The sequence below is a fragment of the Dasypus novemcinctus genome, chromosome 27 (genome assembly GCF_030445035.2).
Source record: "Dasypus novemcinctus isolate mDasNov1 chromosome 27, mDasNov1.1.hap2, whole genome shotgun sequence".
Taxonomy (NCBI): Eukaryota; Metazoa; Chordata; class Mammalia; order Cingulata; family Dasypodidae; genus Dasypus; species Dasypus novemcinctus.
In genome coordinates, this window is record NC_080699.1 from 34,607,937 (window position 1) to 34,634,277 (window position 26,341).

Consider the following 26,341-nt stretch of genomic DNA (forward strand, 5'->3'; position numbering starts at 1 on the left):
GTCCTCTGGGGTCGTCAGATCCCGTCCGGCCTCTGGTCCCATTGACCACTGAGGGTCTCTACCTAGAGCTTGGGATATTGGCCTCCTACTCTCTGTGCCACCCCCAGGTCACCCATCTTCACCTCATCGGTGGAAGCGGCAGGGGTGAGGGCTGGCCCTGGACCTTCCGCTCCCCAACTCCACCCAGCACAGAAGACCGGCCTGTGTGTGAGGCGAGGTGCAGGCAGGCCCTGGGGCCCGCAAGGTCAGCAGCAGGGAGAGGAGGTAGACGGCGCAGGCTGGCTGCCACACACTTGGCTGGACCCATGATTGAGGTCCGCAGGCCTGGCCAAGGTCGCAAGGGAAGGGATGGCAGAGAGGCTCAGAAGTGATGGACTGGCATGACTATGAATCACAAGGTTTATCGCCCAGAAAGAAAACGCAACGCTCGTCCCCCCGCACCTGCCCGTCCTGCCCTGCCCCTCTGTCTTCGGAGCTCTGCTTCTGCCTCTCTCCCTCCCTCCCTCTCTCCGCCTTTCTCTATCACTCTGTCTCTCTCTCTCCTCTCCCTCTGTATGTGTGTGTCCTATTCTTTGCTCTGAAGCTTTACATTTTCACATTCCTTCTAACTTTTTCTATCTCTGCCCTTCAAGCACTGCCTCTCGGCTTCTGTTCCTCCCCAAAGCAAGAAGAAACGTACAAACAAAAGCAGCGACAGAAGAGCTTGTCCCAGGAGGAAAGCAGGTGGCCCAGAGCCCAACAGTCTTTTCTTGGGTCCTTTTAACCAAAAAGGAGATGAGTTTCGGCTGCACGGGGAACTTCAAGTTTGACTTGCAAGAATCACCGAGGCTGTCGTGGCCTTCCATCCCAGGAGCTCTTGGAAAATGTTAGGGAGACCCAGCAGCCCGATTTCTGTTCAGAATATCTGCCGTGAGGGGCAGGAATGAAATGGGCCACCGCGCCCGGCCTGCCCGTTCCCTCCGAGGCTGCACCAAGGGCAAGTTCAGGGTCTCTCGGCCTGAAGAAATGACGGGGCTTGCGGGAGGGGTCCCCCACTCTCTGTCAGCAGAGAGAGGGTGCTGTTCACCCTTACGCAGGGCTCCAAGCACAATCCGGCCCTGTCTCTAATCCCCACCAGCCCTGCGTCCTCTGGCCCCAGACTGGGATTCCAGGCCAGCGAATTGGGGTGAGATGTAAAAAAAAAAAAAAACCCACGAAGGCAGAGATGTCAGAAGTAATTAAATGAAACGATGGCTGAAACCCCTGTAGAAATCAACACATCCGGTTTAATCACCTTCTTAAGCTAGCACCAGGCTGCAATTCTGTCGAGAGGGGTTCTTTATTTCTTTGTATCGTTAACGGGAACTGCGTATCTTGAGCTTGATTTTAGTTCAGATGCGCCTGGGGAGAGGTGATGAGGGAGGGGAGCCGCGGGGAGGGGCTCGGAAAAGAAAAAAAGAAATAATAAAATGTTATTTGAGAGCATCTCTTCTTCCCCGGCCCGAGTCGCGCCCTCCCTCCTGCCCTGTCCGCTGCTGGCTGGCGCTGCCCCCGCCCTCCCCAAACCCCGGCAGAGACGCAGTGCTGAATGTGCTAAATTAGGCCATTAGAGAAATTCATTTCTCTTTATTAGTCTGTGTCAAATCCTTTTTATTAGTGGCTGGAAACGACCTCTCTTCTGCAGTAAAATGTCATGCCGGTTCACTCCTTTTATTTGTTCTGCACTGACGAAGCTCAAACTCTCACTGAATTAGTGTGGTGAGATTTATTTCCTCCAAATTTTGAACGGCTTAAGAGAGATTGGGGTGAAGGGGGGGGTGTCAGGTGGGAGGCGATACGGGGGGGGAGAAGGGGGAGAGCTTATGGAGGTCAAATGTCCTCAGCACTCTGGAAATAAAGGTTAATGATCATCTTTCATATCTTGTTCATTGTCTTCTGGGCTCGGGGGACTGAGTTTCCACCTTCCTGCTTTGAACCCTCTAAAGGGTATTGATCCACAGTGGAAGAGGCTTGGCCGGAAGGAAGAGGAACACCTGGGAAAAAATCATTTTCTAGTTAGATAAACTGAGGCAGGGAAGGCCAAGCATAACAGACCGGAGATCCCGCATCTAATTGGAAATGCTTCTCCCACCCCACCCCTGGCTCGGTGGGGCCACTCGTGTCCCCGGCAGCCGTGGCTCAGCTCCGGTGGATCCTGCCCTCTTCTCCGCTTCCCGTCCCCAAGCTGCCGCTGGAGAGGACTCCTGGAGGGGGGCTGCCGGCCTCCCCACCAGTCTTCTGGGGTGGTAGTGGAGAGCAGCTTAGAAAACCCAGGGCACCCTTTCACCAGTGTGGGAGGGGATGATTCTCCCACTCTGGGCAGGGCACAGCCATGGAGAAGTCTGTGACTGCGATGCCACCACGGAACCCCGCTGAGTCGTGAGGAAACTGAGCCTGCGCTTCTCCAGGGGCTGCACAGAGTGTCTCGGCGGTCCCCGCACTCGGGGCAGGTAGCAGTCCTGGTTGATCACGGGAGCCAGTTGTCCAGAGCGCGGGAACGGAGCCAGAGGCAGCCGAGCCTTGCGGTGGTTCACGTGAGAAGCCATCTTAGTGCAGACCGACAAGGCTCCTGGGACCAGCCAGGGGCAGGAGCTGGGGAGGGAGCATCTCTGCCCCTGCCCCTGACCGCCCACTCCTCAGGTGGGGAGGGGCTGGAGAGAGGTGGCCAGGCAGGCCCCCCTGAGGTCCCTGCCTCGTGCTCCACGGACCCCCAGTTGACTTGGGGGGTGGGGGGAGGCATGTTCTCTTCTTCTGAGAGAGAGCGAGAGCCGAAGCCACAGAAAACAGCCCCAGATACGGCCACCGGCCCCCACCCCATCCTGGGGAGAGCTGACCTGGGACTGAAGTGGCTCTGCTGAGGAGCAGGTTGCTCCCCAGTGTTGGTGCCGTGCCCCCCCGCAAGCCCAGCTCGGCCTGAGACCCCTCGTGCACCACCTGCCCCGACCCTGCTTACCTCCCCGGCCTCATCTCCCTCCAGTCCCCTCCCAACCATCCTGCCCCAGCCGCACTCCTCTGGATTTGGTTCTGGAAACACGCCGAGCTCACGCCTATCCTCAGGTGCTTTGCTCTTTGCCGTTTCTCCAGTTTGGCAGGCCTCTCCCTCAGATCTTTGCGTGACTACCTCCTCATCATTCGAGGCTTAACTTAAATGTCACCTCCTCAGGGAGGCCCTCCCTGACCGTACTAAGGAATGAAAGCGTCTCCTTCCTGCAGGGGCAAGTTCAGTGGCTGAGACCACCCTCCTCTCCCCATGCCTATCCTAGCTCCCTCTTCCCCACACACAGAACACGCAATTCTCGCACACAAATAACACATGTACGCGCACACACAGTACAAAATAGAGTGTGCATACGCACTGTATTCACAGCACACAAAATCTGCACCCAAATTGCATGCACACAACCCAGGCATGCACGTGAACTGCAAAAGCACAGTGCAGCATGTGCACACACAACAAAAATATGTGGGACAACACACATGCGCTCACCCTTGTGGACAGCGTGCATTGTCCACACGTGCACGTGCATATGCACTACAGACCCTCCCCTCCTCGTCCAGCACCTGCCCACCGTCCCTCTATCCCGCCAAAAGAGAGGGCGCGGTGACCGTGCGGCTCCCGCCGGGCTGGGGCACGGGGCTGCGCTAGCCTCCACTAGGCACGGCGCTGCGGATTATTAGTTCCTGGTAATTTAGTGCCCTTGTACAGAGTCGATTTGTGCCTTTCATTCCTAATTGATCTAGTGGCTGTTTAAATGGCAGCAGGCATCTGTTGAGAGTAGGAAGGTTCATAAGGCGCAATAATTCATAACACCGCCTGGAATTTGCCTTTCATGTCCCTCAGCTAAACCACTGCAGGGCTCTGCTTAAATTACAGCCACCGAGGCTTTCTTTGGTATTCCACTCAGGGCCAGGAGAATCTTGCATTAAACTGGGATCAGGTTAGATTAGACTATAATATGCTGCGGTATTAGTGGCTGCAAATGAAGACTTATACTGGAGTTTAACCCCTTCACCTGGTTTTCCCTTTGTCTTCAGCAGGAAGGCGAGGCTAGCCCATTGTGTTCCCTTAATTTGGGGCCGCTCTGTTTCCAGATAATCACCCTTTTTCCTGCAGACTGTGCGCCCGGCCTGCAGCCTGGAGCCCAGGTATCTGTGCACCAGCTCCCCCAAACAAGGATCGGGGAGATGGTACACAGGAGCAGGCTCTGCCAAGCCAAGTCACTCATCACCTCCCATCCCGCTCCCTGAGCCAGGTTAGAAAGACCAGTAAGGTGCAGATGTGAGGATGGATGGCACAGGCATTTGCTGTCTATTTGCCCAAAATTATTAGAATCTCACAATGGGACAGGCTCTTTGGGGCTCCCCCACCCACTTGCAAACACTGTGTTCAGCCCTTCTCTTGCGTATCCCAACATAGTGGGCCGGAGGGAAAAGGCATGGTCTGGTTCTCGTTTCCAAACTCAGCTCTGTCCAACACGGTCGCCGCTAGCCGCTTGTGGCTATTTAATTAAATAAAATGAAATAAAATGTAAAATCCAGGACCTTCATAGAGACACAAAGTAGAGTAGAGGTTTACCAAGGACTGGGGGAAGGAGAGAAGGGGCAGTTATTGCTTCATGAGTTAAGTTTTGGTAGTGGATGGTGGGGAGAGTAGCACGACGTTGTAAATGTAATTAATGCCTTTAAAGTGGTTTAAATGGCCAATTTTATGTTAAATATATAAGTTACCACTATATATATTTTTGAATTCAGTGTTCTAATGACAGTAGCCATATTTCAAGGGTTCAGTGACCACCTGGGGCTGCCACATTGGACAGCAGAGATTATAGAACATTTCCATTGTTGCAGAAAGTTCTATTGGACAGCACTGGCTAGACCTTGCCCTCGACAGTGGTCTGGGGGCCACACCCAGCACACATCCCACCTCCTCTCCCAGCAAGCAGCACTTAGCCACAAAGAAATGAACTGGTTTTGGGAATCCCAGGGAACCACAGGGAGAGAGCAGGGAATGATGTGGAGATGCTTTGGGGGATCCCCAGCGGGAGGCAATGGGCCTCTCCAAAGTCCAAGGTCCACAACCCACACACACCTGACACCTGCCAGACTTCAAACCATAGGCACTCACACTTGCTGCAGAGATAAATGAGCTGCACACTTACACATGCAGATAAGCATATATGTATAACCTATGTGTACTCAACTAAACGTGCAGAGATCCACGTGCCCCTGCTAGACTCTGGACATGCTGTGAGGCAGAAGAGCTTGAGTCCTCCTTTATGTAACTCACAGTCTAGTGAGGAAGGCAGATAATAACACAAACACCCCAGGGGACTATCATATTGGTTGGGGGTGGGCAGTGCCAGGGAAGCTTCCCGGACTTTGGTACCATCTAAGTCAAGACCCACAGAGTCATTCTGATAAGCACCCAGCTCACCTGCCCACATCACAGAGCCGCTCCCACTTACATACCGTACCCCTCCCTTCATTCATTCCTTGATCCATTCAGTCACTCACCATCCCACACTTCAGAAGTGCCTACCGCGAGCATGTGTGGGCAAGGTCCTAGTGATCATTAAGATAAGCATAATCTTGAAGGAAAACAGGGAACAAATCGCGATGCAGGTCATCATTTAATTACAGTGGTGCTAAGCGGGCGATGACAGAAGCATGCGGGAAGATGCTAAGCCGTGTCATGGGGCGCCTGGGGTGTCTGATCTGGACTGAGTCTGCCAGCAGAGGCAGGACAAGTGGAGACATCTGCCCCGTTGTGTGGCCGAGGACTCTGCCCCTGTCTATGCAGGCAAACACAGCGGTGTGCACATCTGCTGCCCTCGGCTGGCTCCAGGCAAGCCAGAAATGGGTCGTGACCTCCCTCCAGGGCTCATCTCCAGGACTTTTCTAGACACTTCCCATATCTCCTGAGCCAGCAATGGACATCTCCTTCTTTGATGACCCGTCATCCCTTACTGAATATCTTCGCAGCTTGTCTGACCAAAGTTAAGCCCCCACTGGGGAGGGGCGGGAGCCCTTGGTGGCCCCAGGCACCCCTGGTCGAGGCAGCGGTGCCATCATCTGGGTTGACCACGGGGACTGGGGATGTTCTCGAGGAGCGGGACCTGGGAGAAGAAGTGGTGGGAATGTGGGCAAGGGACCCCAGGGGCTCCTGAGCCCAGCAGCAGCCTGGTCTCTGTGTGTGCGCATGTGTGAGCTCTTGCTGTCCCCGCAGGCACCCTCTTTTCCCGCTCCTGACGCTGCTGTTTGAGAAATGTGAACAGGCCACCCAGGGCTCTGAGTGCATCACCTCCGCCAGCTTTGACGTGGACATCGAGAACTTTGTCCACCAGCAGGAGCAGGAGCACAAACCCTTCTTCAGCGATGACCCAGAACTGGACAATCTGGTAAAGAGCCGACCCCTGCCTTGGCTAGGGTCTTCCTCTCCTCTGACCCCCACCAAAGGCCCCAGACATGCTCCTTTCACTCATCCGCTCAACAGGAAACTTTGGGGGCCCCGATGCTCCATCCTAGGTGCCGAGGACCATGTAGGTCTAGGTGCCTTCAAAATCGAGCTCCGGGCAGAGGCTTTGCTGCCAGAGTTCTCCCCCTCTCTGTCCTTTGTGGTCCTGGCATCTGACTACCCCACCCTCTTGCAGCCCAGAGAGGAGGAAAGAGGGGGTTCCCGCAGCCACCATGCCCGTGGTTGCTGTTCTGAGTGGGGGCTGGAGTCCCAGCCTGTTAGTGCTTCTGTCTTGGGCTGCCCAGGCTGGCAGGCCAGGTTGTGGAGGATGAGGGGTTCAGACATGTCCAAGACCTGGGGACACAGCCAAACTGAGCCCGGCAGAGCTCCTGTCCTTTTAGGGGGACACAGTAGATCAGACTTCCAAACCTACTTTGTCATCCAGGTCAGCCATACAGTTCTATAAAATACATTAAAATGCGTACTTCTGGGCGCCACCACCCGGAAACAGAGATTCAGTAAGTTTGGTGGGACCTGTGGGTCTGTGTTTTCTTTACAAAGTTTCCTGGGCAATTTCAGTCATCAGTTAGGTTTGGTAACCACTGGGTTGGATGACATGGGAAATTCTTCTGTAGCCCTGGGAATCCTGCTGAGAGAGAGCCACAGAGACTGTTCCAGGTGTGTGTCCCTATAAATAGTCACCCAGGAGTTATTAGCCTCAATTCGTGATTATCTGTGGGTGGATTGCCCAAATTATGCATGGTGAATTTGGAAACTACAAAACTCACGGTTTTGGCTGATTAGAGTGCTGACCTCTTGCATCCGGTGTCTTCTCCCCAAAGAGAAACGGAATCAGAAAAGCAAGTGTAGGGAAGCGGACTTGGCTCAGTGGATAGAGCATCCACCTACCACATGGGAGGCCCAGGGTTCAGATCCAGGCTCCTAAACCATGTGATGAACTGGCCCATGTGCACTGCTGATGTGCGCAAGGAGCATGGTGCCACACAGGGGTGTCCCCTGTGTAGGGGAGCCCCATGCACAAGGAGTGTGCCCCATAAGGAGAGCCACCCCACACGAAAGAAGGTGCAATCAGCCCAGGAGTGGTACCACACACACAATGAGCTGATGTAGCAAGATGACACAACAAAAAGAGACACAGATTCCCGGTGCCACTGACAAGAAGGCAAGCGGATGCAGAAGAGCCACAGCAAATGGACACAGAGAGCAGACAACTTGGGGGGCGGAGGGGTAGAGGAGAAAAATAAATAAAAATAAATCTTTAATTAAAAAAAAAAAAAAAGAGAAAAGCAAATGTGGCCCCAAAGAGGAAGGAACTAAGAGCACCCAAACATAGCGCATGGCAGAGCAGATGTGAACAACCTCGGTTTTACTCTGTGTGTGAATTGTCCACATCCCTGCTTCTCTCAAGAGTGGAAATGGTACTTCATGGAGTGTGGAGGAGCTACCGGGACAGCCAGCGCTGGCTGGGGACATCTATCAAGCATCATGACAGGGCCGGCATTTAGAGGCGGGACGCAGGGCTTGGCCAGAGGATGGTGCTTGCCCCTGCTGTCTGTAGTGTGAGCAGAGGCACCTGGGAGCCCCAGACTCACCTCTGCTCGTCTTCAGTCCCTCCCTCTTCCCCGGCTGGGACCGAGCAGCCCCATTCCCAGGAGGCCAAGCCACCATCAAATGGCCACTGCCTCCATGCCAGACTCCAGAAAAGCTTCTCCCATTGGTCCACTATGAAGGGCAGGCTGGGGAGGCTCTGCCCCGCTCCTTGGTGGGTCAGAACCACAGGTGTGACTCTGCAGGTCTAGGAAGCCAGACTCAAGTGGGTCCTTGGAACCAGGAGATGAGACAGCCGCTTCTGTGGGAGTGGAATGGACCTGGGGCCATGGCCTCCTCCCCTCACCTTAAACACAAAGAAACATGCAGGTCGGAAGGAAAGGCCTGGAGTCAAATTGAGTAATACCAAAGAATTTAAACTTTAAGGGAAGTGGATGTGGCTCAAGTGATTGTGCTCCCGCCTACCACATGGGAGGCCCACGTTTGGTTCCCGGTGCTTCCTGGAGAAGACAGCAGGCTGGCTTGATGGACTGGCTTGATGAGCTGACGCAACAAGATGATGAAACATCAAGATGAACCAGAGGAAACACAGTGAGAAACACAACAAAGCAGCGAGTGGAAGTGGCTCAAGCAATTGAGCGCCTCTCTCCCACATGGGAGGTCCCAGGTTCGGTTCCCGGTGCCTCCTAAAGAGAAGACGAGCACTCAGCAAATGGACATAGAGAGCAGAGGGTGAATGCAAACAATGAGGGGAGGGGAATAAGTAAATAAACTTAAATCTTAAAAAAATAAACAAAAAAACCCTTTAAGACGTGGGAGTCCTGGGGAAACACACCTCACATACCTTGTCCACCACCACCTGCCAGCGGAACTGTGGAAGACCCACTGGGGACAGCCTCCTATCCTACCACAGCCTCAAAAATACCAAAAAGCAGCCGGCCCCACGCTCTCCTCTTGTCCAAACTGCCCAGATCTCCCAGGGATCTGTTCAGCTCACAGAATCAGACTTTCTCCGTTCGATCCAACAAACGTGGGTTGTGCGGGCTTTGTGCCCAGAGTGGCCTAGGGAGGCAGATCCTGAGAAGCCCCAGGTCCCTGGAAACGCCTGGTCTTCAGCTCCAGAGGCTGGGCAGGCAGTGGCCCCCTCAGGCACTGGCCAGCCTGTGGACCTGCTTTACTTAGAGGACTTTCCAGAGTCAATGATTGGGTGACCGATCGATTATTCAAATGCGAAGATGTTGGAGAGCACTGAGGGACGCTGGCCTGGCCACTTACTATTAATATGTGCCTTTAATGATGTAACTCCTTTGAAGCTCCGGCTCCTCACCTGTAGAGCTAATCACACCTATCTCATGTGGTGGTCATAAAAAAATAAATGAGACAGCCTGTGGAAATGGCCTTAAAAAAATCCCTGGCATCCTGAAGATTAATCTCCAACATAGCGTCATGAAAGCAAAGGGATTCCAGCTTCCCCGCCTCCCCTCCCCGCCCACCTCTCCCACGTAGCTTGGACCCTGACATTTTATTGGGGGAGGGGGTGGTCAAGATGGGCCCTTTACCAGCCCCCCACTCCTGGTCCTGTGTCAGGAGGGGGAGATGCCGGAGCCATCCTTAGAACAAGAATCATGTAGCCAGTATAACCGAGATGCGCATAATTAGAAATTAGAAAAAGGTCAGATGGCGTCATTATCAGCTCAATCAGCTGCCTAGTGCCACAGTCAGTTAATTTGGCATCTGTATTTTTTACAACCCCGCACACGTAGCCCAACGGACTGTAACTCTTTATCCGGACAGATATACTGCGCAGCCGAGCAGGGACATAAAATGAAAGACCCCAAGCAAATGAGCTGAGATAATTGAGAGATTTATTTTTTATATATGTGTGTGTCAGGGCGGCTTTCCTTTGCCCTTGAATATTGGTTGACTTTCATAGATGGGACTGTCAGGAGGGCGCTCGGGTCCCGGGAAACTTTGTGGCTGGGAAGGCGCCCGTCCCCAGGGCCTGCCAGTCTCACGCGGGTCCTGCTTCCTCTGCAGCCCAGGAAGCCCAGTCTCCAGCCCCATTGCACGGGTGCATCCTCCTTCTCCAGCCCCATTGCATGCGTGCATCCTCCTTCTCCAGCCCCATTGCACCTGTGCATCCTCCTGACCTTTCTGGGTGTCACCCGCCTCTTCACTGGCTCCCCCAGGCCTCTCCTTTCCAGGCTCCCCAAGACTCCTAGAGCCCTTGCTTTCTGGCAAGTTCCCATGGGAACCTCTAAGAGCTCCCAGGGCTGCCCCAAAGACCAGAGCGTGGTTCCCAGAGTGCAGATTTCAAGGAAACCCTCCCCCGGGGTTAGCCAGCTGCTCCCACAGCGCCCTTCCTGGAGGACAAACCCGGAAGCAGGGGTTGGGAGAAAAACACAACCTTAGAGAGAAACAAGTCCAACGTCCTCATTTCTAATAGATGGGGGGCCTGAAGGCCAGAGGATGAAACGACTTGCCAGGACCAGCAGGCAGGTCTGCTGACTCCTAACACTCCGCTCTTTCCACTCCATCACGCCCCACCCTTTCTGGGGGCATTTAGGCTCTCCTTTACATAGCACCCTGCCCCTGGCACCCACATTCTCGGATCCTCTCCATCTCCCGTTTCAATGCTGGGGTGGGGGGTGACGTGTAAGGTCTAAGTCAGAATGCCCCTGGCTGGTTTCCCTCTTCGAGGCCTCACCCACCCCCTGCCCCAATCCCCACCCCCACCCAGTGCTCTCCAGGTCTGCTTCTTACCTGGCCTCCTGGTCCCCTCCGGGGACCCAGCAGCCTCTGACTGGCAGTTGGTAAAGTTTGTAAAATTTGCAAGTTCCCTAAACCCCTTTGAAAGGTAAGAGGGTTTTGTTTTATAAAATCTGATTTACGGGCCCCCAGTGCAGGGCCAAGGTTTTATATATTATGCAAGATTTCAAACAGAGGCCATAAAACGTACGGTTTCAGTTTCATGCATGGAATTTTTTTACGTGTAAATTTTTTAACATTTATGGGGCACGTTTTAATGAGACTCCGGTGTGGCTCGAGGGACAGATTACGGCTGCCTAACCACAAAGCCAGCTTCAAAACGGGTCCCCTAGACCCCTGGGCCCACTCTGCCCGACCCCTGGCTCCAAGGAGGCCTTGGCTAAGGGGGCACAGAAGGAGCCAGGCTGTAGGTCTGGGCCCCAGGGAGCTCCGGCCAGCCCCATTCAGGTAGTCACTGGCTTTTGCCCTTGGTCCAGGCTCTCCTTGCCTAGACAGGAGCAGAAAATTCTGCAGGCATCAGGAAAGGAAAGGAAATGAGAATAATCAGCGTTTGCAATAATTTGCCTTCATAGAGTACTTGCAAGGTGCCAGGTACTTTCCTAAACACTGTACATGAGACTAAAATCGAAGGCTGCCTCTTGTTCTGCTTTTTTGAAGAAGTCTCCTTAGAAGAAGAGGGTTTGATCCATATTTTGAAAGGAATAGGAGAGAAAGAGAAGCTGAAAGATGGAACAAAGGCTGGGCAAAGGAATTGAGACGCATTCCTCAAATTTGCTGATGATAAGTGGAATTGTTATTACTCTAGAAAGGTTGGGATAACTTTTTACATGACCTTGATCATTTAGAATAATAGCTTAATAAATCGTAATTTTATCTTGATGCAAAGGCAAAAGTCTTCAATTATAAGTACATAAGGTGGAGGATGATTTCTAAACATAAATACAGAAGAAAAAGTTGGTGTTATTGTTTTTCCACGGCTGAATATTGAATAGCAATAGAAAAGTCAACAAGATATTAGAAATTATTAAAAGAACCTTCCATGCATTCACTTCCCATGCGTAAAGTACTTTCACGTTATTACCTCCTTTGCCCTCACCAAATCTTGTGTTTTGGGAATGATCATTATCCCCATTTTACAAGTGAGGAAACTGAGGCTCGGAGAAGTCGTGGCTTGCCCAGTGTCACCCAATTAGTAAACAGTAGGCCTGGGCTCAATTCCAGACTGTCCGACAGGGAGCCTGGTGACTTTCTGCTACATCAGGCAGCCTCCCCACACTGCAGCATGGCTCATCCTCTCTAATATTGAAAATATCCTACATATTCATGGCCTCAGAATACTATTGTGAATTACTCCCCCTTCTTAAATCTTTAAACCAATTATATTAGCCCATAAAAACAGAACCTTTTGATTGTGCTTTATAAGACCAAAAGGTAGGTCCTCTTTGGCCACCAAGCTTTTCCAAAGGATAGAAACAGAAAAGATACCAGGAAAAAAAAGGAAAGTCTGTTGCTATTTATCAAGCATTGCCCACTCTGAGATAGGTCTGGTTCAAACACACTGTGTATGTATCTTATTTAAGCAATGCTCTTCTGGGGATATTTTACTTTTTGTTTTGTTTTTTTTTATCTGTATTTCCTTATTCTTTTTTATAATACATATAAGTTATTTTTAAAAATAAATGAATGACTGCACACTTTCTTCTGTGTTTATATATATATGTTGTGTATGTGAATGTATACATATAATACTTTAAGAAAAAGTTTAAAAAGAAATGAGTAAATACGAAGCCCAATAAAGCTGGAAGGAAGGAAGGAAAGAGAGGGGGGAAGGGGGAAGAGAGAGAGAGAGAAAGAGAGAAAGTACTAGAGGAAGGAAGGAAAGAAGGGAGGGAGGGAGGAAGGAAGGAAGGAAAAGGAAGGGAGGGAAAGATGGAAAGAGAAGAAAAATTTAAGGAATTAGGATTATTTTTGTCTGGTGAAGAGAAAACTAATTGGATGATTTGTTTAAATAAGATGCCTCATCCAGTGTATGGCATCAAGTAAGATCTATTTGTTGAATGGATGAACTGACTTCAAGGGAGGATGTATTGATGGAGCCACTGGATGTTCTCGATGCCTACAGAAGGCTAAATAAACAACTTAAATTCAAGCAGGAGAGATGTTGGTTGAACGGAAGAGCTTCTTAGTGAACAGACTGAGAAAACCCAGAGATGGCCAGAGGCAATAATATTCTGCCCTGGAGAGCCTCAGGAAGGAAAGGATCAATGGTGAGTCCTGGGGAATTTGGAGCATCCACTCACCCAAAGACTGGCCCACCTCATCTCGCGGGACCCCTTCCAGCAGTGAATTGAGGGCACGAGCCCAGATGATGTTCAGGGCATCAGAAGATGGTAGGAATCTAACAGTCATCCTCTCTTTTTTTACATGAGGAAGTGGACACCACTTTTTTTTTTTTTTTTTTTTTTTACATGAGGAAGCTTTCTGACTCCTGGGGGTAGGGCAAGAGTTAGGGATAAGCAGATAAGGAATGTTACCTGAGAGGGTCGGGATCAAGTAGGAAAACTGTAGGGTCCTAAAAGCTATTTGGTTTTCCTGGAACCTTATACTTCTTGTTACTGAGCCACTTTGCCCTCAAACCCTGCACCCTTTGAATGTTCCTCCATCTACATGTATCCTGAGAGTCCATATTGTAGACTGAATTATATACCGCAATGTAGACATGTTCTCGATTTGAACCCATGTTCCTGTGAGTGTGAACCCATCATAAATAGGATCTCTGGAAGATGTTATTTTAGTTATGGTGGGTCCAAAGAGGGTAAGTCTTAATCGAGATTACTAGAGTCCTTTGTAAGCAGAAGAAATTCAGCTATATAGAGAGAAAGCCAGGGGGAGGAGGTGGAAACTGGAAGTCAGTGGAACCTGAAAGAGAAAAGTAAGGACACCTACATGTGATGTAAGTCAGGGACGCAAGCCAAGGAACACCAAAGATTACTGGCAGCCAACTCCAGAATGTTACAGACTTCAGGGAGGAAAGCATTGCCTTACTGATATCTTGATTTTGAATTTCTCCTAGCCTCAAAACCATGAGCCAATAAATTTCCATTGTTTAAGCCAACCCATTGTGTGATGTTTGTCATAGCAGCCTGGAAAACTAACAGTTTTTGGTACTTCAAACAGGGAGCTGCTATTAGAAATACTTAAAAATGTGGAAACAGCTTTGAAATCAGGTAATAGACAGAAGGTGAAAGAATCGTGAGGTGCTTGATAGGAAAAAATCCTAGATTGCTTTGAAGAGACAGTTGGTAGAAATGTGGCTATTAAAGCTACTTCTGGTGAGGCCTCAGAAGGAAATGACAAATGTATTATTGGAAACTGGAGGAGAGGCAATCCTTGTTTCACAGTAGCAGAGAACTTGGCTGAATTATGTTCTCGTGTTGGAGTGAACATGGAACTTGTAAGCAATGAACTTGGATATTTAGCTGAAGAGGTTTCCAAACTGTGTGTGGAAGGTGCTGTTTTCTCCATGAAGCTTATAGTAAAATGTTAGAGGAAAGGCATCGGCTGAGAACTGAGCTTTTCAGCACAAAGAAACCAGAAACTCATGATTTAGAAAATTCGCAGCCTATCCAGATAACACGCTCTGAAACTAGAGCCAGAAGCAGCTTTATAAGGGACCTCCCTGAGCTTCTGAGAAATAAGTCCCCAAAGAACAGGGTTTCATGTGAGGGTTTAGCTCAACAACCCACTGCAAAGGAGGGAGTGAATGAACATGAACCCAGTCAGCCATTTCCGAGGAAGCCAGAACTGGTAACACAGTTATCCAGGAAGCATCTGTGGAAAGTCCTTTTGCCTGATGGTTTGGAACACCTTGAACTGCATGCAAAGCCAGCAAGATTTTTGTGAAACTCGTATGAACAGAAGCACTGCCAGCCGGGACTGAAAGGGACAGAAAGGATGAATTGAAGGAAGAATGACTACAAGGGCAGAACCACAGAAGCAGAGGGCTGGACCCAAACTATCTTCGTGGGCCAAGAGAGAGGGCCCACCCACACATGTGGAAAGGGCAGTTCCATCACTGTATTTGGAGGGGCCAGGCCTTCTACCCCAATGTTTGGAGAGAGTTAAGCTCAGAGAGAGTGGGGTGTATGCCCAGGTGTTTGGGGAGAGTTCAGTCACCATGCCAGTGCTTGGAGAGGGTAAGACTTATATCCCAGGTTTGGGGCACAGCAAGGCCGCCACTCTTGGAGGGGTAGGGGTACTGCTCCAGCACACCCAGAAAATAAAACATTCATTTATAGATGGCTGTCAGACTTTGAGCTCTAATAAAGTTTGCCCTAAAAGGTTTTAGTCTTGTTTGGGAGCTGTGATTCCTGCTTTTCTTCTAATTTCGCCTTTCTGGAATGGAAATGTCTTTCTTATGCCTATCCCATCATTGTATATTGGAAACAGATAACTTGTCTTCTAGGTTTCACAGGTCCACAGATGGAGGGTAATTTTGCCCCAGGATGGACCATGCCCATAACGGATTTTGATGAGACTTTGGATTTAAAGTTGTTCTAAAGTGACTTAAGACTTTTGGGATATTGGGATGGGAGAATGTAATTTTCATGTGGGAAGAATGTGTCTTTTTGGGGTCCAGAGGGCAGACTGTGGTAGATTGAATTATGTACTCTGATTTAGACATGTTCTTAATTTTAGTCCACATTCCTTTGGGTGTGAACCCATCATAAATAGAATCTTCTGAAGCTGTTATTTCAGTTATAATATGGTCCAAATAAAGAGGGTGGGTCTTAACCTGGGTTACTAGAGTCCTTTATAAGCAGAAGAAATGCATTCAGAAGTCAATGGAACCTGGAAGAAGTAAAAAAGAGGACATGCCCATGTGATGTGGGGTGGGGACACAGACAAGGAACCCCATGGATCCTTGGTCCAGCAGCCAGGACCAGAGCGTTACAGACTTTGGGAAGAAAGCACTGCCTTGCTGATGCCTCCATTTTGGACTTCTCCTAGCCTCAAAACCATGAGCCAGTAAATTCCCATGATTTAATCCACAATTAATGATTTAATTCACAATATAATTTAATTGTGTGGTATGTGCAGTAGCCTCCTGGAAAGCTTAAGACAAAGGTTAAACAGTACTGACCTGGCTTCATATCCTAGATCTGTGACATTAAGCAAGTAAAACAATGTCTCTGGGCTTCATTTTCTTCAATTGTAAAATATAGGGGATGATAGCACCTCCTTCCATAGGGGATGATAGCACCTCCTTCCATAGGGGATGATAGTACCTTCTTCCATAGGGGATTGTGGGGAGTAAATGAGATGGGCATGAAATGAGCTTAACCAGTGCCCGAGACATCAGTATAAGAAAAATTGGGGAATTGCTATCCATCAATTGACATCTATTTTTTAAGCACCTTATACTAATTACTAAGTACCCTGAGAGATAAACCAAGATCTCCATGGCCAAAGTCAAGAGAAAATGTAGACAGGAGCAAATATTATTTATTATTTATTAAGTGACTAACTCCATTTTTCAGTCCAAATAAACCATACCAAAGCATATATTAAATTATTATTTATTAAGTGCCTAACTCCATTTTTTGATCCAAATAAACCATACCAAAGCCTACATTCTCCTCTTTTGCCTGGAATGGCCTATTCTCCATCGTCTCAGGCACTCCTTCAGGACAGGACTCTCTGACAGCCCTTCCTGCAGGAAAACACAGTATTTTTGTTGTTTGTTTCTGTCTTAGAGGACACTTAGTCTAATTCAGCAATCCAAGAGCCCTTAATTAGTTGAGCACAATCTCTGCCCAAGAGACAGCCCTGCCCAAGGATTATTATGCAATTCCACTTGAAATGTCAAAGAGGCTCACAGAGGGGTGTGGCCCTGGTTTCCAGCCCAGCAGCTCTGCTCACATCTCACTGTCAAAACTCTCCTTTTTATCCTGACCGAACCCTTCCTTGGGTATCAAACTACTAATCAATAGCTGGGAGGGTGGGATTAAACTGGGATTGCCATGTTTTGCTGGTGTCAGCATAAATGACTATACAAAGGCAACAATCCCACCCCCCCTTTTTTTTTCACTTTTTCTTTTGATATAAATTTTAGATTCACATGCAATTGCAAGAACTACTGCAGACACGTAGCAACATTATTCACAATAGCTAAAAGGTGGAAGCAACCCAAGTGCCCATCCTGAAAGACTAAACAAAATGTGGTGGATGTGACAACATGGATGAACCTTGAAAACATTATCTGAATGAAATAAGCCAGATGCAAAAGGACAAATATTGTATGATTCCACTTATATGAAATATCTAGGATAAGCAAATTCATAGACAGAAAACAGGTTAGCAGTTACCAGGGGCTTTGAGGAGGGGGAAATGGGGAGTTGTTGCTTAATGTGTACAAAGTTTCTGTTTGGTGGTGATGGTAGCACAACCATGTAAAAGGAAGTAAAGCCACTGAATTGTATGCTTAAAAATAGTTACCGTGGCAAATGTTGTTTTATATATATATATCCGCAAATTTTTAAAGTAGAGGTCAAAAGAATGACTACAAAGAGATATTGATACCCTTCACCCAGTTTTCCCCTTGGTAATATCTTGTACAACTATAGTACAATTTCACAACCAGGGAATTGACAATGACATACTCCAACACCTATATTCGGATTTCACTGGTTGCACATACACTCACGTATCTCTGTATATGAGTTTGGTTCTGTGCAATTTTATCACATGTAGATTTATGTGAACATAATCATAGTCTCATATAGAGCAGATTTCTCCCTCTCCCCCCACCTCCCTAACCCCTGGCCACCACTAATCTGTTCTCCATCTCTGTAATTTTGTCATTTCAAGAATGTCTTATCAATGGAATCATGCAGTAAGTAACCTTTTTAGATGGGCTTTTTTTCTCTCAACATTATTTCCTTACACTCCATCCAAGTCCTTGTGAGAATCAACAGTTCATTCCTTTTGACTGCTGAGTAGTATTCCAGGGCATGGAAGGACCACAGCTGGTTTGTTTCCAGTTTGGGGCTGTTATGAATAAAGCTGCTTTGAGCTTTCATGTACAGGTTTTTGTGGGAACATAAAATTACATTTCTCTGGGATAAATGCCCAGGAATACAATTGCTGGATAGTATGGTAAGCACATGTATAGTTTTGTAAGAAATGGTTATGCTCTTTTCCAGAGTGACTGTACCGTTTTGCATTCCCACCAGCAATGCATGAGTGATCCAGTTTCCAATTCCTTCCCTGCATTTGATCTCATCACTCTTTTTTATTTCAGCCTTTCTGTTAGGTGTGTAGTGATATTTCATTGTGGTTTTTATTTGCATTTCCCTATTGGCTAGAGATGTTGAACATCTTTTCATGTGTTTATTGGCCTGTATCCTCTTCAGTGAAAAGTTTGGTCATATCTTTTGCCCATGTTCTAACTGGATTGTTTTTTTCACTGTTGAGTTTGAAAGTTCTTTACATACTCTAGATACAAGACTTTTGTCAGAAATTGGTATGCAAATATTTTCTCCCAGTCTGTGCTTTGTCTTTTCATCTTCTTCACAGTCTTTTGCAGAGCAAATGTTGTTAATTTTGATGGGGTCCAATTCATCAAGTTTTCCTTATACGGCCCATGCTTCTGTTGTCAAGTCTAAGGCCTCTTTGCCTAGCCCTAGGTTTTGAAGATTTTCTCTTATTTTTTTTTTTTTTTTGCATTTAGGCCTTTCATCCGTTTGGAGTTAATTTTCGTATAAGGGGTAAAATTTGCCTGTAGATGTGCTAGCACTCTAAAACAGGGTTTCTTAACCTTTTTTGTTCCACGAACCCCTTGTCAGTCAGGTGAAAACCATGGACCCCTTATTAAGTCCCCACTATACTGTGTATTACTTAATAAATATATCACAACTGTACCAACACGCCCCCACAAGAATAATGTTTTTTTTTTTAAATTTCAATTCAAGTTCATGGGCCCCTTCTTAAGAACCCTTGCTCTAGAACTATTTATACAACACACTTTTGAAAAGCAATTTGGCAATGTTTATCATAAACCATAAGAATGTCTTTAGATTTTTTCCTGTCACTTTTATGAATTCACCCTAAGGAAATAATGCAGAAATGTGAATACACATTATTCTTGAAAAAATATTCACTGTAACATTTTTTGAAAAAAAAAATCAGAAATACTGTAAATGTCACTAATAGGAAGCTGGTTAACTATGGTATATAATGGAGTAATGTGCAACAATTTAAAATATCTATTCAATAACTTTCAAACATTCAACAAATATTTATATGCTAAGACCAGGGCTGAGGCTAATATGACAAGCAAATAAGACATCACCTCCATCTTCTGGAAGCTCACAATCTAGAAGGGAGACTCTAGAAGACCATTCTGCCGCTTAGAAAAATGCATTTGATAAATTAAGGGGAAAACCGAGAAACAAAATTATACGTACAAGGTGATTGAAACGATGTTAAACTACATGCATGTGAAAAACACAAAAAGGAAAGTCATCCTTCTTTTAGGGTGATGGGATCAAGGGCAGATTCTTTCTGCCCTCTATTTTCCATCCCTCCCAGAGCAGTCTTTTTTATAGTAATAACAGTAAAGGGAAAAGCTTAATTCGAGAAATGGCTTCTTGGCTTGGAAAGGTTAGGAGTGTCCCTTTGAAGAAGCAACAGGCACACATGCAACAATCCAAAGGGCACGGAAAAGGCCACAGCAGACAGTTAAAACCCCAGGTCCCAGCTAAGTCAGCCTGGATTATTCGGTCAGTCAGCAGGCATTGATAGAGTGCCCGCGAGGTACCGTGTGTCCCGTGGTGTGGTCAGCATATGTGTTTAAGAATAGACAGTCCCTAGCCTCCTGGGACAGCTACAAAAGTCTTGAGCTCAAGCTTCCTCGTGCTAGTTCAGTCCTTCACACTTTACAGCCTGCTGCCTTGTATAGTTCCTCATATGATCTGCTCAACACACCTGCAGACGTGTTAGGGAAGGTATATTTATCCCCATTTGTCAGACTCAAAGCACAGAGAACTTCAGCAACTTGCCCAAGGTGACATGGATCCTGAAAGGCACGCCTAGATTTCAATCTCTAAGGCCAGTGCTGTTCTCAGAACCCCACAACGGTCTCAGTGACAACAATGACAGCAGTGGCCTCAAAGCTAGCCAGCCGTCAGCAGGAAGATAAGATTCGAGCTGAAATGATGTTGATGAGAAAGCAATGCCCCGAGGGCAGAAGAGGGGGTTGTCCGTGGCACCAGGGCAGGGGCTGGGCTTCTCTCGCCTGGTGTGGTCAGGATTGGGGAAATCAAGGCAGCAGGTTTATGAGGTATGAACACCAGGGCTCACCTCTCCTCCCCTCTCCCCAGATGGTGAAGGCAATCCAGGTCCTGAGAATCCACCTGCTAGAGTTGGAGAAAGTCAACGAACTCTGCAAGGACTTTTGCAACCGTTACATCACCTGCCTCAAAACCAAGATGCACAGTGATAACCTGCTCAGGAATGACCTCGGGGGTCCCTACTCCCCCAACCAGCCCTCCATAAACCTTCACTCGCAGGTAACTCACAGCGCTGGGCCCTGTCTCCTACGTCAGGTATGTAGGGCTGTCCACAGGTCCCCTGGTGACCTAGGAAAAAGGATTCAACTCACTGAGTCCTTTAACCAAGAGGACCCTCCTCTGATCAGCACCTCTTATTCATCTGGGCACTGGTCCCCTTTCTTCCCAAACTCAGCCACGCTAGAGTTTTGGCATTCCCTAGAAGATAACCCATTCTGAGAGGGACATTGTCCAAAGCGATTTGTGAAATTCCAACAATGGCTTCCTGCTCCAAGATATCGTAAGAAATGAGCACAAGAATTTAAGAGAGGGAAGGGCTTCCTGGAGGTCAGAGCTGGGAGTGGACCCAGACATCCTGGCTCTCTGGGTTTCTCAAGAGGTCTGGGGCTGGCTGAGCTCTGTGTGTCCCTAGGAAGGCAAACCAAGGAAAGAGAGGATTCCCTGGACCCGGCCCACCTACTAGAGGGAGGCAGCTTCCCATGGGACCACCTCTCCTGGCCATTCTCTACACACTTGCCTGACCTTGGCACATCTGTCTCAAGGACACTATCACCTCAAACCACCCCCACCCCACCCCTTTTCAGATTCATCTGCCACCTTCATCCTGGAAACTGGAAAATGAGGAAATGGCAGCTCCAGGCTCAAGGCTGGGCTCTTCTCTCCAGAGAATGGGCTCTTCTCTCCAGAGCAGAATATTTTCCCCAAACCTACAAACCAAGAAAGCTCACCCCGTGGCTCCCCTCCCACTGAGTTCCAGCCTTTCCTTCATGCCCCAGTTCAGACACACAGAGCCCATCCCCCCACCCCGGGGAGGTTTGCAGGAGCCTCTTCTCTGTTCCCCTTTCTCGTGAGACAAACAGGCTTGAGGGGATGTCGTAACTTTCTAGGAATGAATGGAAAAAGAGGGCCTGAAGAAGCTTGGCCCTTTTTATCCCTTGGTGCACAGAACCTCTCTCCAGGCTGGAGAGTCTTGGAAGGGACAGGATGGCCTCCAGGGGCCAGCCATGCCTCGCACCTCTCTGACAAGGAGCATAAAAGATGTATTTCATCACCCATCGAGCCCACGCTGGGGGGATCTTTGCGGGACTTGATACTGGGCAAGGGCGAGGAGTATCGCATGGGACAAGGGACCAGAAGTTTACTTTATCTTCTGTGACTTGAAATCACCAAGTCACCTTATTCCAGCTCTAAAAACAGCCGCCCAGGCTTCTGCAGCGCTAATATTCTCTTGAAATAGACTCATTCCTTCAGAGTCTTATTGTACTTTCCCTTATGATCAAAATTAGCAAGAAACTTGCATAAAAGAGGACAATAATTGCTCAACGAGCATCTCGTTTGTAATTTATTAGTTTCTATTATTGTGGGTTACCATGGCGACGGCGCGCAGTGCCGGTGACGGGAGAGATGCAAGATAGGAGCTGAGGAGGCTGGGAGCCTCACCAAATGGAGACGCACATTTTTATCAGTAATTTTCATGAAAATAATAACGTGAGGAGTTAATGAGATGGAAAGCCATCCTGTGGCTATTGTGAATTTTTTTTTAAGTGTTGATCTAATTAGAATGCATCGGTCAGGAAAGTAATGAGGATTTAGTGCCTCACAGAGATGTGAGGATCATATCAGAAAATTAGCACAAGTCTTTGGAAATAATCAGGTCCTTGGAGAGGCCCCGGCTTTCCCCTCCTGGGCCCTCCACTCGAGCTCGGGAGCTGGGCCAGGCTAGCGGGGGGGGGGGGGGGGGGGGGGGAGGGGGGGGGAAGGGTGGCCGGGGCCGAGGAGCCATGTGGCCCCGCGGGGCCTGGCTGTTGCGGGGCGGCAGGAAGCAGGGGGTGGCGGGGGCGCCGGCTTTGCAGAGGAGGAGCAGGCGGGCCAGCACCCTGGGCAGTCGGGGACCTAGAGATGCCGCCTGCAAAAAGCAGTTCCCCTGAGGGACCCGGCGCCCCGAGCTCAGAGGAAAGGGGCAAGGACTTTGATTTCTGTCACCACCAGCGTCTCTGCCTGCAGGTCAGGCAGGCCCAGGGTGGCCCAGTGCAGAAAGGCCTCTGATCCCAGGGAAAGCAGAACACAGGGAGGCACCAAGAGGCCCAAGAAAGAGAGCAAGAGGTGCTGACGGAGCTCTTGCTCCTTGGTACTTCTCACTCGTCCTTGCTTTCCTGACTGTCACCACCGACTTTAGTTCAGGCTCCCGTGGGTAAATACGGTAACTGCACACGGGCTTGTGCAATAGCTTGCCAGCTAGCCCCTTGCTCTCCGTCTTCGCTGGCCATCCCTCAGCATTCCTATGCACACACATGCATAAATGCACATATGCACATACACACACATATGTGCACACCCAACTATCTACACACACACCTCCACACGCTGTGCACACACCTACACACGCCCGATACATCCATGCACACCATCTGCACATGCACACACGCCCAGGCACACCCACACACATCCCTCTTGAATCTCTGCTGCCGGATTTATCTTCTGGAAACTCTATGCAGGTCTTCCTTCTGCTCAAAACTGTTGCGCCCCAGCGTTTTCACATCCTTTCACCTTCGAGATCTGGCCTCAGCCACCTTCCTAAGCAGTGCTGGCTGCTGGCAATGCCACCGCCTCTCCTCCATGCTTGTCTGTTAGAGTGTACCCTCCCCCCCTTTCTGCCTCTTCCCTAAGGACAGGTACAGTGCTGCCTCCCTGGTGCCCCCATCCAGATTAGAATTTTTTTTATCTCAACTACCTGCTGAAGCACTTGGAGGCCTTCATTTGGCAAACATCACATGGGACTTTATAGCATAGTCATTTGTGTCAGTCTTGTTTTCCTCTCCCAGATCATAAGCATTCTTTTGAGTGGAAATGGTATTTCATATATTGTTATAACCCCCCAGGTGTGGCTACCACAGGGTTTTGTGCATGATATGTGCTCAGTAGATATTTGTCAAAAGACACAGTGTAGTGAAAAGATGGAAAGAGAGAGATCAAGAGTGACAAGAGGGGGAGGCAGATGTGGTTCAAGTGACTGGGTTCCCGCCTACCACGCGGAAGGTCCCAGGTTTGGTTCCTGGTGCCTCCTGGAGAAGGCGAGCTGGCACGTCCAGCAGGCGTGGTGAGCTGGCGCAGCGAGGTGATGCAACAAAGAGACAAAGAGGAAAGGCGATGAGAGGCTCAACAACCAGGGAGCTGAGGTGGCTCAAGCAAGTGCGCGCCTCTCTCCCACACAGAGGGTCCTGGGTTTGGTTCCCGGTGCCTCCTAAAGAGAAGACGAGCAGACACAGAGAGCGCACAGTGACCTCAAACAAGGGGGCAGTGGAGGGGTGATAAATACAATTTTTAAAAAGAGTGACAAGAGAAAGCCAGAAGAGGAAAGGGGAAATAGGAAGAAGACAAAGGGAGGAAGAGACAGATGCTGAGGGTCAAAGTTCAAAAGGGAGCTAGAGACCGGCTGAAGAATTGCAAGAAAAGAGGTGGGGAGAGGAACGGCAGCAAGTGGGAGCCGTGAAGGTGTGAAGGCGAGACGGGGGCGGGTGCACGGAAGGCCTGGGGTATGTGCAGGGGGCAAGTGAGGGGTGGGGAGCAGACCGAGGCTGTCCCGTCCCACGCCAGGCCAGGCGTGGGTCTTGCTGAGGTGGTGCACAGCTCCAGTGGGAGAGCCCCAGGAAGGGCGAGTTCTCGGGGCTGTTACGGAGTGAGGACGGGGTCTCCAGTGCAGAAGGCAGGCCTGGGTGAGGGCGTGGGGCCAGAGCGAGAGAGTGTGTGTGCGCGCATATGCACGCATATTTGTCGTGCTTGGACCTTAATACTTCCCAGCCTGAAATAGCCACCCTGAGCCTGGCCCGCAGAGGGGTGTCTCCCTTCTGGACCATTCCAGCCACCTGCCAGCTTCGTGGCAAACCACCGGCTCAGAGTTTTTCCTGTGTGCTGATGACAAGCCTTGGGCTGCAAAGGGGAAAAGGGTTTGGATTTTCAGATCGGTACCCCTCCCCATCTGCCACCCCGGCTCCTCCATCCAGCTCCAGGGGGCTGGGGTGTGTTCCCCGCTTGGCCTTCCATTTTTCTTAGTGAGTTTGTCGGGGCAGAATGGAGCTGGGGAGTGGGGAGACTCCTCCTACCAAAACCAATGAAACCCGTTTCCAAAACCATTTAAAACTGGTTCCTTCCCCCTCCCCCAGGAAGCCTTCCTGTCCTGCCTGCACCCAGTCACCCTCAGCCTTCCTGACTCCTGAGGGACAGGCTTCTTACAGTAGACCCCACCTCTGGCTTCTCCCCTCATTTCCTAGAGGCAAACCCTTAGACCATTCCACCGAACTGTACTCCCGCCTCTCTCAATGTCGATGTTCTTTGTCCATCGAGACTGATAAGCCTCCTCCCCGTCCCAGGGCGAATGTGGCTGAGCCCCCGCTCTCACCAGTCACCGAGCCGTGGGGGCACTTGCTGCGGGCGCTGTGCTCGGACCCGCGTACGAGAACACGGGGGAGCTGCCCAGGCGGGGCTCCATTCTCAGTGGAAGGGCCATATGTCCCCCCTGCAGATCGAGACAAGTAACGGGAGCCATCAAGGATTCAGGGTCGAGGGGGGCACTGCAGAGAGGAAGGGCAGCGAATGAGCAGGCAGAGAGACGGGAGGAGGAGCCCGGGAAGGGTTCTGGGCTGAGCCGGCCGCACACACAGGCTGGAGGCTGCCCTCCTGGCGCGTGGCTTCCCGGGCAGGGCGGACGGCCTCCTCGGCGGGGTGTGGGCCAGCAGGAGGGTTGTGCCGGACGTGAGGGGAGGAGTCGCAGATTCACGCCGAGGGAGGACGTCCTGGGTGAGGGGCTTTCAGGCAGGCCCGGGGCGGGGGGGGTATTAGTAGCCTGGGTGGCAGCTCCGCAGGGGCAGAGAGCCAACGGTGCTCCTGGTGTAGATAGAAGCCTGGAGAAGGCGAGAATCGGAGGCGGCCTTGCGGGATCCTGGGAGATGTCCCCGTCGCTGGAGGGGAGGCGTGGGAGAGGGTGGAACGTTCGTTCATTCATTCATTCATTCATTCATCATTCATTCATTCAGGTATCATGTGTCCATTCAGGCATGTACTAAGCCCTGCTAAGTTCCAAGAATAGGAAATGGATATGGCACGGGCCCTGACCTCAGAATATCGTGATGGATTTCCTTGCAGCCACATTGGGTTAGTAAGGGAAGGGTGTGCTTTCAGGCGGGCAGTCGTGGGGACAGCGGAAGGTTTTAAGGCTAGTGGAGAGTACAGGCAGTGGGGTAAGGGTTGGAGACAATTTGGAGGCCAATTAATTGAGTAGCCACATCTTGCATTGCTCAAAAAAGAGCCAACAAAGAAAAGGAAGACATTTATTGAACAAACACTGAACTGGGTGCTTTATATACACATGATCTTATTTACTCCTCGCAACAAGGCTGCCAGGCACATGTTATTAATGTTTTCCATTTAATACCCAAAGAAAGAGAAGCACAGAGAAGTTAAGACGCCGGCTCAAGTTCGCACAGCTGATAAGCAGCAGCATCTGGGATGGGTTACACAAAAGCCTATATTCTTTTTCCTACATCCTGAATGTTTTTTGTGACCCACAGGAGGAGAACCAAGGGCCCTGGCCAGGGACAGGGGCGGTGGGGGGAGTGGGGGACGTGGGGGGAGACTTCGGGACTGGAGAGAAAGGAGCCAATTGCTGGGAAGCAAGAACTTGGATTTCCTAACAGTTGGGAAGCAGGGAGTAGAGAGATGCTAAGTAAACACAGCTCTGGATTCTGGACCTTAGGAGACCAGCTGCAACCCTTCAGCTGTGCTTCCCCCAGAAGAATAGAAAGGGAGCTCATCAACGCATCCCTGACTGGGAAGGGGCAAAACTCCTAGGGACCACAAGGTCACTAAGAGTTTCTCACTTTCGAAGTTGCCAGGGGGTCACCGGGAGCAGGGTCCGTCAGCTCAGCTGAGCCCCTGCGGCTTCTGCCCAGTAGACAAGCGTCCT

At 49.7% G+C, this 26,341-nt stretch overlaps 1 protein-coding gene across 4 annotated transcripts in view; it reads left to right on the forward strand.

Moving 5' to 3' along the window:
- The window catches only part of PKNOX2 (PBX/knotted 1 homeobox 2), a 272,823-nt gene that overhangs the window by 218,363 nt on the left and 28,119 nt on the right, over positions 1-26,341 (forward strand). For all 4 annotated transcript variants that reach the window (XM_058289381.1, XM_058289382.1, XM_058289383.1 and 1 more), the window contains exons 6-7: positions 6,245-6,416; positions 20,194-20,382. In XM_058289381.1, coding sequence (XP_058145364.1) covers positions 6,245-6,416; positions 20,194-20,382 — 361 coding nt within the window. The remainder of the gene's footprint in view (positions 1-6,244; positions 6,417-20,193; positions 20,383-26,341) is intronic.